At 41.7% G+C, this 12,074-nt stretch overlaps 1 protein-coding gene across 3 annotated transcripts in view; it reads right to left on the reverse strand.

Moving 5' to 3' along the window:
• ccm2 (CCM2 scaffold protein) overlaps positions 1–12,074 on the reverse strand; it is a 119,026-nt gene that overhangs the window by 31,814 nt on the left and 75,138 nt on the right. For all 3 annotated transcript variants that reach the window (XM_060851534.1, XM_060851552.1, XM_060851543.1), the window contains exon 5: positions 5,702–5,829. In XM_060851534.1, coding sequence (XP_060707517.1) covers positions 5,702–5,829 — 128 coding nt within the window. The remainder of the gene's footprint in view (positions 1–5,701; positions 5,830–12,074) is intronic.

The following is a 12,074-nucleotide window of genomic DNA, read 5'->3' on the forward strand; positions in this document are numbered from 1 at the left end:
ATGAATTGGAGAAACTCCATAGGTCTGGATGTACCTGGACAGATTAAAAGAATCTTTCTGAATTGAAATGTATATGGCATAGCCATGAGGCAGTCCAGCATTTTGCCCTTCCCTTTTAGTGCCAAATTGGACTCAAATTAAACCAATTCGCTCTTCCCAGATGCCACTAGACCTGCTGAGCTTTGCCAACATGTCATTTCTATTATTTTAGAAATATCATAGTCTGACTTCATCAAGTTGTTACATAGCCGTCGACTGTATGCAAGATGGTAAACCCTCTCACTTCCCTAAGCTTCCCACAGAGTTCTAGCGTATACCTGATCAGGTCCCAGGGATTTATCCGCCTTTACACATTAAGACATCTAGCACCACCTCCTCTGTGATATGGACATTTTTTGAGATGTAGCTATTTATTTCCCCACATTCTCTATCTTCCATAAGCTTCTCCACTTAAATACGGATGCAAAATATTTATTTATCTCCCTCATCACCTGCATTCCACACAAGCTACCTTGCTGATTTTGGAGGGGTCCTATTCGCACCCTTAGAGTCATAAAGTCATAGAGACGTACAGCATTGTTACTCTTTTGCCCTTAAAAGTATTTGTAGAATCCCTTCGGATTCTCCATAACCCTACTTGCCCTCCTGATTTCCCTCTTAATTATACTCATACTGCCTTTTTCCTCCAACCAAAACCTCAATTTTTCTAGTCATCCAGTATTCCCTACATCTACCAGCCTTGCCCTTCACCCGAAGAGGAACATATCATCTCTGGACTCTCGTTATCTCATTTTTGAAGTATTCCAGTTTTTCAGCCATTCCTTTACCTGGGAACATCCATCCACAACCAACATCTGAAAGTTCTTGCCTAATGTCCTGCCTCCAATTTAGAACTTTTAACTTGGATCTGGTCTATCCTTTTCCATCACTATTTTAAAATAACAGAATTATCGTCACTGGTCCCAAAGTGCTCCACCACCTCAATCATCTGCCCTACCTTATTTCTCCAAGACTAGGTCAAGTTTTGCATCTTTGAGTCAGTATATCCACATACTAAATCACTTAAACAACTCTGCATCTAAACCCGAAACACGATGGCAGTTTGAGTCAACGTTTGGAAAGTTAAAATCTCCTAACATAACTATCCTATTACTTGTACAGATAACAGATTTCCTGTCAAATCGGATTCCCATTTTCCTGCTGACTACTGGGGGTTGGGGGGGGGTGGGTGGCGTGGAGTCAGGTCTATAGCACCCTCCCAATAAGGTGATCATCCTTTATTTCTCAGTTCCACCCAAATAATTTTCCTGGACATTTTCCCAGGAATATCTTCCCTAAGTTACTAGCAGTGTTCCGCAAGGATCTGTTTTGGGACCATTGCTGTTTGTCGTTTTTATAAATGACCTGGAGGAGGGACTAGAAGGTTGGGTGAGCAAGTTTGCGGATGATACGAAAGTCGGTGGAGTTGTTGACAGTGAGGAAGGATGTGGCAGGTTACAGCGGGATATCGATAAGCTGCAGAGCTGGGCAGAAAGGTGGCAAATGGAGTTCAATTTAGGTAAGTGTGCAGTGATTCACTTTGGTAAGAGTAACAAGATGGAGTACTGGGCTAATGGTTGGATACTTGGTAGTGTGGATGAGCAGAGGGATCTTGGTGTCCATGTACACAGACCTCTGAAAGTTGCCACCCAGGTAAATAGTGCTATGAAGGCGGCATATGGCGTACTGGCTTTTATTGGTAGAGGAATTGAGTTCCGGAGTCCTGAGGTCATGTTGCAGTTGTATAAGACCCTGGTGCGGCCACATCTGGAATATTGAGAGCAGTTTTGGTCACCATACTATAGGAAGGATGTGGAGGCACTGGAACGGGTGCAGAGGGAGTTTACCAGGATGTTGCCTGGTATGGTAGGAAGATCGTATGAAGAAAGACTGAGGCACTTGGGGCTGTTCTCACTGGTGAAAAGAAGGTTTAGGGGAGATTTGATAGAGGTGTACAAGATGATTAGGAGTTTAGATAGGGTTGACCATGAGAACCCTTTTCCACGTAGTCAGCCATTACGAGGGGGCATAACTTTAAATTAAGGGGAGGTAGGTATAGGGCAGATGTTAGGGGTAGATTCTTTACTCAGCGGGTTGTGAGTTCATGGAATGCCCTGCCAGTAGCAGTGGTGGACTCTCTCTCTTTATGGGCATTTAAACGGTCATTGGATAGGCATATGGAGAACAGTGGGCTAGAGTAGATTTGGTGGGCTTGGATCGGAGCAACATCGATGGCCAAAGGGCCTGTACTGCGCTGTATTTTTCTTTGTTCTATAAGTACAGCTGTAAGGCTATCCTTAATCCAAAACTCCCCTCTTTTCCTCCTTTTCAATCTTTCCTATAGCTTCAATACCCTGAAACATTATGCTGCCTGTCCCATCCAACCCTGAGCCACATCCCTGTAATTGCTATGATATCCCAGTCCCATGTTCCTATTCAAGGAGTTTGTCTGCCTTACCTGTTGTTAGGACTCTTGCATCGAAATAAACGCAGTTTAATTTATCAGTCCTGTCTCGTTCTCTACTTTGTTCCTGTCTGTCCTGTTTGACTTGTCCCTTTTTTCCAACTGTACCAGTTTCAGACTGCTCTCTTTCGGAGACTTCCTGCCTCCCAACACCTTATCAGTTTAAATCCTCATGAGCAATTCTAGCAAATGTCTCGACCAAGGATATTAGCCCCCTTTCAATTCAAGAGCAACCAGTCCTTCTTATGCAAGTCACTTCTACCCCAGAAGACATTCCAATGGCCAAAAAATGTGAATCCTTCTCCCCCGCACCAGCTCCTTAGCCATGCATTCATCTGCTCTATCCTCCTATTCCTACCCTCACTAGCTTGTGACACTGGGAGTAACCCAGATATCACTATCCTTGAGGACCTCCTTCTTAAATTCCTGCCTAACTTTCTATACTCTCTCCACAGAATCTCATCCTTTTCACTTCCTATGCTGTTAGTTCCAATGTGTATAATGACCTCTTGCGGATCCTGCTCCCCTTTGAGAATATTTTGAACCATCTCGGATATCTTTGATCCTGGATCCAGATAGGCAACAGACCATTATGATACTTTGCTGCCTGTGCCTCGAGAGTCACCGATCACTATTGATCGCTTGGAACCTGGTATACCCCTCATTATATTAGAACATGTCTTGGTTCCAGAAACCTGACTGTCAGTGCTACATTAGAGTCCATCATCTGCTACTTGTTCAAGATATGGATAGCCACAGGAGATTCCTGTATAACCTGCTGCCTTCTCCTTTCTTTCCTGGAAGTTACCTATGTACCTGACTGTACCTTTGGTTTATCTCCTCCCTGCAACTGCCACCTGTCACAACCCCTAGCTCTTGTAAATTCCTCACTGCCTCTAATTGCAGCTTCAACTGACCCGTGCAATCTGAGGATTTGCAACCAACACCAAAATAAATCAGTAACATGGAAACTCTCCATATGCTCCCATTTCCAACAGGAAGAGCATTTCACTCTACTACAGGCCATCTTTGCACCTTAATCTACAGACCCAGAAAATAGCATACTCTTACTGTTCTAAAACAAGTGCTCCAGACCATCTTAGTATCTATGTTTTCATTTTTTAAAGCTTAATTAAGACATAGATCTCAACAACATATAATCAAAAAACCCACTCACTCTATTGTAGATTTATAAAAGAAAGCCAGTAGGGTTACACTTTAAAAAGCCACTGAAGTTGCTCCCTTGCTCAGAACTCCCACAGACAGATTTCTCCAATGTCAGCTGTGAATTTTGCTGTATATTTTTCTCAGAATGAACTCCTCTGTCTAGAGACTTAAAAGCAGGCAAATGGAGCAGCTGTGCAAGTTACACTGCTGTGAGCCAGCAGTATGTTTTTCTTCATTTGCACCACTACCTATGTAGTCACATGACAAAAAGCAGTGGACCAAACACCGATCCATGTGACACATCATTGGTCACAGGCCTCCAAGCCTGAAAAGCAACCCTCTACTACCATTGTCTTCTATTTTCGAGTCATTTGTGAATCCAAATGGCTAGCTCTCCGTATTGCAGGTGATCTAGTCTTGTTAGTCAGTCTACTATGAGGAAACTTGTCGAACACCTTACTGAAGTCCATGCAAATAATATTTATCAATCTTTCATCAATCATTTTATTCACTTCTTCAAAAAAATCATGTCAGTGAGACAATTACCCACACAAAGTTGACTATTCCTAATTAATCCTTGCCTTTCCAAAATCTTGTCCCTCAGAATTCCCTCCAACAACTTGGCCCTCACCAATGTCAGGTTCCCCAGTCTATAGCTCCCTGGCTTTTCCTTACCAAATTTCTTATAGAATGGCAACATGTTAGCCAACCTCCAGTCTTCCAGCACCTCACCTGTGACTATCAATGATACAAATATCTCAGCAAGGGGCCCAGGAATCACTTCTCTAGCTTCCTAGAGTTCTTGGGTACTTTCAGCAGATCCTGGGGATTTATCCAACTTTATGCATTTAAGTAGTCCAGCAGCTTTTCTTCTGCAAGATGGACGTTTTCCAGATGCCACTATTTGCTCATGTTCTCTATCTTTTATATCTTTCTCCACAATAAACAATGATGCAAACTACTCATTTAGTATCTCTGCCCCTACAACATCGCCTGGGTTCTGGATTAATAGTTTAGCGATACTATCACTAGGCCATTGTCAACTCTTATGGTCTAGTGGTTTTATTTTTAGGAGTGGATTAGTCTGCTATTGCTCTCATTTGAATATTTCAGGAAAAAAAAGCTGGCTTTTTCTCAGTAAGTGAGATTGCGCGGAGATTTAGATTTAAAGTTGAAGACCAACTCTTCCCACAGACAACACAAAGACCATAAGTAATTTTTTTTAAGTCAAGAAGTACAAAGAAACTGCAAGAATTCTGTTTTGTACAGCAAGTGGAAATAGCCAGAAACTTTCTATCCACAGGAGTTGTGTGGATAGAAATAAAATTTCCAAAGAAATTGGATGGGCACTTGAAGAAATAAACCTGCAGGGCTACTGGGATGGAATAGGACCGTGACAATGACTGGATTGCTCCATGGGTGCTGGCAGAGTTATTTGTTCAAATGACCTGTGCCATAAATGATTATGACTTTAATGATATTGCAATATGAAATACAAGATCAGCAGGGAAACAATTTTAAGCTACAAGTGCAATTGAATGCGCAAATAGGATCAAAACCAAAACTGTTTGGCATAATGGGGCCTCCTTTACAACTGAACGTCATTTTAAAAACACACTGCAATTCAATTAAAATCATGCTTCAATCTCGGATACTTTCCATATCCTGTAGGCACTATAGAAAAGTGTTGTTGAGAGAGTTGTACAACAGAAAATAGCCATTCAGTCCATGAGTGCAGTGGCTAAATAATTTAGTCACTTATTCTAATTCTGCTTCCCAGTTCGTAGTCTCGCACTTTGGTGGCAGATCTGTTTGTTTTCAACGAGCTGAAGGTTTCTGCCTCAGCACAAAGTCTTTTGACTCATAATAATGGACAGTCCACTAAATTATTGACAAACAAAGCTAAGTTACTAAATTAGCTTTTAATTAACAGGTAAATCCTTTGAAAGTTTCCTGGTATCATATCTAAAGTATAATTTTGCATCAATTAATCTGGACACATTTCTAAATATTTGGACAAAAAAAAATTACTTTATTCTCTACAACCACCACCACCAGACTACACGGTTCCATGGTTCCTGCTCCACTTTCTGACACCGACATCTGTATTTTAGTCGAATCTTCAGTGCTTTGATTGGTTGAATTCCCAGATTCATTGGCTGAAAAGGAAACAAAATATTTGTAATTACTTCTGTTGCTTTGAACAGTTTGTTCTATTAGAATGACATTTGTTTATATAGTAAATACTTACTATGGAAGGGTTATTGGATTCAAAATGTTAACGTCTCTCCACAGATGCTGCCAGCCCAACTGGAGTTTCTCCAGCAAATCAGTTTTTTTATACTATTAGTTGCCTTAGTATTCCAGTAGAAAATTACAGTGCATTCCAGAACTAAGAACTTCCACCAGGAAGTAAACCATATAACATTTTATTTTCTACAGTGCTTTATTTACCAATGTTTTACTTGACATTTGGGTGTCAGCATTCTTTGTGGCTGAAAGTTCTTGCATTTCTGGTATGTAGCTACCAGTTTGCATCATCTTTGCACAACGATGAGTGGACAATGAATTACCAACTACAGCACAGGATGACAATTACTAGTACATTGGAACAGTTAAGAATGGCAAATTCTTTTGCCAGAGAATATTATGATCTGCCAGACTTAAGTTAGCTTCACAAATTGTGCAGTGTTGTTAACCTAGTGAATAAGACGAGGACAGTCTTATGGCAATTCGTAGGTAACATTTCACTTTTGTTAAAGCTACCAAATTTCTTTAGTCATATCACAGAAGTTCAGAATCACTGAAGTGTAGAAGCAGGCCATTCAGCCTAGAGTCCATACAGACCCACTCCCTTCATAAAATACTGTGCTAAGAACTAGACTTAAACTGGTTTAAAAACCTCAGATAGGGCATTAAATTCATAATTAAAATTTCCTTTCTTGCAGTCGATATCTCACTTTACAAGGCCCAGGATGCCATACACCAATGATCTGGTCTCCCAAGTCCTTGCATCACTAATTATACCCTTCATTTACAAACAGAAGGAGTAGAATACATAAGCCAAACTGCTTTCATACATGATCATGGCTCAACTACTTCCTCAATTCTACTTTCCCACCTTATCCTTTGGCTTCCTGCGATTAAAAGTATGTCTCAGTCATAATTATACTCAATGAAATTTCCATACCCCTACTGGGTAGAGGATTCCAAAGAATTCAGGCAGTAAAGAAATTTCTGATTTCAATCCAAAAATGATAAGCATAGCTTCCAGACACACTGTCCACATCATGTGATACTGTTCTTGGATAATCGCATTCCCCGTTGTCTTTAATGTTTGCTCCAAAATCTTACCAACACTCACTTCTGTATCAAATGTCATTAGCCACATATCTGCCCATTTCACTAACCTTCCATGCCCTCACTTACACTCATCCAACATTGGGTGCTGGTCCAACATGAATAATTAGCATCAATGAAACATCAAGAGGGATTTTGACATGATGGCGCTAGGAGATTGTCAGTGCACATATGAACACCTTTTGGATCATGGGACATTGATATGGCCCAACTTCTCGTGGGCAACTGTGGAGAGGACAAAATCATGTTGGCCAGCTAGCAATATCCATATCACACAACTGAATCAAAGTAGTAAATTTAAAGTTCTATAGTTCTGCCGTAAGTTATGAACAACAAACAATTATGAGACGAACAAAAAAAATTTGTTTAGATAACACAGTTCTCTCCATAACTGACCGCTATCTGCACTGGATATAGTGAAAGCTATAAGTAAAAACAACATCCCAGATGTATTGAAGACTGTATGCCAAAACTAACTGGACTTCTGGCCAAACCATTTCAGTGCAGCTAGTTACAAAACTGACATCGACCCAACAAAGTAGAAAATTATCCAGATATTCCCAAGTCCCATGGGGGAGTGATGGCTTAGTGGAATTATCGTTGGACTGATAATCTAGGGACGCCATTAATACATCGTGGGGAATCTGGGTTCAAATCCTGATGGAGGAATTCAAATTCAGTAAAAATCTGGAATGAATAGTCTCAAGATTATGAATCCATTGTTGATCATCAGAAAAGCCCATCTGGCTCACTAATGTCCTTGGGAGAAGGAAGCTGCAATTCTTACTTGGTCTGGGCTACATGACTCCAGACTGACAGCAATGTGGGTGACTCTTCACTGCCCTCTAGACAATTTGGGACAGGCAATCAATACTGGCCTTCTAGTAATACCTACATCCCATGAAGGAATTAAAAAATACAATTCTTAAAGCAAAATCAAAGACAGAGCCATACAGATCAGAAACAGAAGAAACTTTGGTGGCCAAACTCAATGCCAGCCAAGCTTCCTAAACTGAACTATTCCCATTTGCCATACCCATCTAAAGCTTTCCTATTCAAGTAGCTGTACAAATGTCTTTCAAATGTTGTAATTGTACCCATCTCTTCCACTTCCTCTGGCAGTTTGCTTCATATACACACCACCCTCAGAGAAAGTTACTCCTCAGGTTTCTTTTACATCTTTCCTCTCACCTTAAACCTATGCAACTTCAGACTCTCAATCTGGGGAAAAGACCTAGGCTATTCACCTCATCGATGCCCTTCATGATTTTATAAACCTCTATAAGGTTATTCCTCAGCCTCCTCTGTTCCAACAAATGTCAGGTACAATTCTTTAACAGGATGTCCCAATTCCTATACTCAAATGCTCTGAGTATTTCTAAGTGTGCCAACTGTATTCTTCACCACATGACACCACTTTCAAAGAACTAGGTACTTGCAGCCTTAGGTCTCTGCTCAAACTCTAAATCCTGTTCTGGTTTGTTTTAAAATGTAAAATCTTTACAATTATCAAAATGAACCTCCGTCTGCCATTCCTTGCCCCCCCCCAGCCCCAGCCCAAGATTTCTGTTCACTGTATCACCAACTTTGGTGTCATCTGCAAACTTACTAACCATGCCTCCTATATTCTCATTCAAGTTGTTCACATAAATAATGAACAATAGTGGACTCTGCACCAATCCTTGTGGCATACTGGTCATAAGCCTCCAGTCTGAACAATAACCCTCTATCTCTTAGCATCAAGCCATTTTTGAATCTAATTGGCTAGGTCTCCCTGGATCCTATGCAATCTCACCTGTGTCTAGCATGCTGTACCTTGTCAAAGGTCTTGCTAAGGTCCATGTAGATAAAGTCTACAACTCTGCCTTCATCGACCTTGTTGGTCACCTCTTCAAAACATAATCAAATTTTAGTGACAATTTCCCATACACAATGCCCAGCCTTCTGAACCTAATCAGTCTTTATATGTAGACCCTGTCTCTCAGAATCCCCTCCAACAACTTACTTAACACCGATGTCAGGCTCATCAGGCTGTAGTTCCTGGTCTTTTCTTTGCAGCCTCTCTTAAATAATGGAACAAAATTAACCAATCTCAGTCTTCTGGTACCTCACCAGTGGTGGCCAATGATACAAATATCTCTGCTAAGGGTCCCATAGTTTTGCCCCTCACAATGCCCTGGGATACACTTAACCAAGTCTCAGGATTTATCTACCTTTATGCACTTCCAAGACCTCCAGCAAGTCCTCTACAATGTGACTGTTTTCAGGACATCAGTATTTATTTCAAGTTCCCTAACTGCCGTATCTTTTTCCATAGTAAATATTGGGATCTCACCCATCTCTTGTGGTTCCACAGGAAGATGGCCTTGTTGATCTTTAAGGGGCCCGATTCTCCCTACTTACTCTTTTGCTCTTAATATACTCAGTCAATCTCTTTGGATTCTCCTTTACCCTGTCAAAGCTCTTGCCTGAACCCTTGAATTCAAGGGATTCACTTGATTCCAGTTGTCTATACCTGACTTCTGTCTTTTTCTTGATTAGAACCTCAACGTCGCTAGTCATCCAGCGTTCCCCACTCCTTCTCTTCACATTAACAATAACATGCTGGCCTGAACACTCATTATCACGCCATGAAAGCCTTCCAAGTCCACATTTTCCTTTAACTGTGAAAAGCATCCACTCATCAACTATTGAAAGTTTCTGTCTTATACTATCAGAATTGATCTTGCTCCAATTTAGAATTTTAACTTGTGGACCAGGCCCATAGCCAACCAGAAAAATACCCATTTATCCTCACTTTGCTTTCAGTTGGTTAACAGGTCCTTTATCCGTGCTAATACATTACCTGTAACACCATGCACCTTTATCTTACACAGCAGCCTGAATGCCCCCGTGTAAATCCAAATATACCACATCCACCAATTCCCCGCTGTCAAATCCAGTAAATTAGAATAAGGAAAAATACAGCGCAGTACAGGCCCTTCGGCCATCGATGTTGTGCCGACCCAAGCCCACCTAACCTACACTAGCCCAGTATCCTCCATATGTCTATCCAATGACCATTTAAATGCCCATAAAGAGGGAGAGTCCACCACTGCTATTGGCAGGGCATTCCATGAACTCATGACTCGCTGAGTAAAGAATCTACGCCTAACATCTGTCCTATACCTACCTCCCCTTAATTTAAAGTTATGTCCCCTCGTAATGGCTGACTCCATATGTGGAAAAGGATTCTCATGGTCAACCCTATCTAAACCCCTAATCATCTTGTACACCTCTATCAAGTCACCCCTAAACCTTCTTTTCACCAATGAAAACAGCCTCAAGTGCCTCAGCCTTTCCTCATACGATCTTCCTACCATACCGGGCAACATCCTGGTAAACCCCCTCTGCACCCATTCCAGTGCCTCCACATCCTTCCTATAGTATGGCGACCAAAACTGCACACAATACTCCAGATGCGGCCGCAACATGACTTCAGGACTCCAGAACTCAATTCCTCTACCAATAAAAGCCAGTATGCCTTCTTCACAGCACTATTTACCTGGATGGCAACTTTCAGAGATCTGTATACATGGACATCAAGATCTCTCTGCTCATCCACACTACCAAGTATCCGACCATTAGACCAGTACTCCATCTTCTTGTTACTCTTACCAAAGTGAATCACTTCACATTTACCTACATCGAAGTCCATTTGCCACCTTTCTGCCCAGCTCTGCAGCTTATCTATATCCCGCTATAACCTGCCACATCCTTCTTCACTGTCAACAACTCCACCGATTTTCGTATCATTCGCAAACTTGCTCACCCAACCTTCTAGCCCCTCCTCCAGGTCATTTATAAAAATGACAAACAGCAATGGTCCCAAAACTGATCCTTGTGGAACACCGCTAGTAAGTGCACTCCAAGATGAACTTTACCGTCAACTACTACCCTCTGTCTTCTTCCAGCCAGCCAATTCCTAACCCAAACCTCTAACACACCCTCAATGCCATACCTCCATATTTTTTGCAGCAGCCTACCATGGGGAACCTTATCAAACGCCTTACTAAAATCCATATACACCACATCAACCGCTTTACCCTCGTCCACCTCCTTAGTCACCTTCTCAAAAAATTCAATAAGGTTTGTGAGGCACGACCTGCCCTTCACAAAACCATGCTGACTATCCTTGATCACATTATTCCTATCCAGATGTTCATAAATCCTATCCCTTACAATTCTCTCTAAGACTTTGCCCACAACAGAAGTGAGACTCACTGGCCTATAGTTACTAGGGTTATCCCTACTCTCCTTCTTGAACAAGGGAACCACATTTGCTATCCTCCAGTCTTCTGGCACTATTCCTGTAGACAACGAGGACATAACAATCAAGACCAATGGCTCTGCAATCTCCTCCCTTGCTTCCCAGCAAATCCTAGGATAAATGCCATCAGGCCCAGGGGACTTATCTATTTTCACCCTTTCCAGAATTTCCAACACCTCTTCCCTACATACCTCAAAGTCATCCATTCTAATTAATTGTGACGCAATATTCACATTGGCAACAATGTCATGTTCCTGAATGAATACTGACGAAAAGTATTCATTCAGTGTCTCTCCAATCTCTTCAACCTCCACGCACAACTTCCCACTACTATCCTTCACTGGACGTATTCCTACCCTAGTCATTCTTTTATTCCTGACATACCTATAGAAAGCCTTTGGGTTTTCCCTAATCCTGCCAACCAAGGACTTTTCATGTCCCCTCCTTGCTGCTCTTAGCTCTCTCTTTAGATCCTTCCTGGCTACCTTATAACTCTCAACTGCCCCAACTGAACCTTCACGCCTCATCTTTACATAAGCCGCCCTCTTCCTTTTTAACAAAGGACTCCAATTCCTTATTAAACCATGGCTCCCTCACACGGCCCTTTCCTCCCTGCCTGACAGGTACATACTTATCAAGGACACTCAATAGCTGCTCCTTGAACAAGCTCCACATATCGATTGTGTCCTTCCCGTGAAGCCTACTTTTCCAAGTCATGCATCCTAAATCATGCCT

Source organism: Hemiscyllium ocellatum, chromosome 3 (genome assembly GCF_020745735.1).
Source record: "Hemiscyllium ocellatum isolate sHemOce1 chromosome 3, sHemOce1.pat.X.cur, whole genome shotgun sequence".
In the NCBI taxonomy this organism is placed as follows: domain Eukaryota; kingdom Metazoa; phylum Chordata; class Chondrichthyes; order Orectolobiformes; family Hemiscylliidae; genus Hemiscyllium; species Hemiscyllium ocellatum.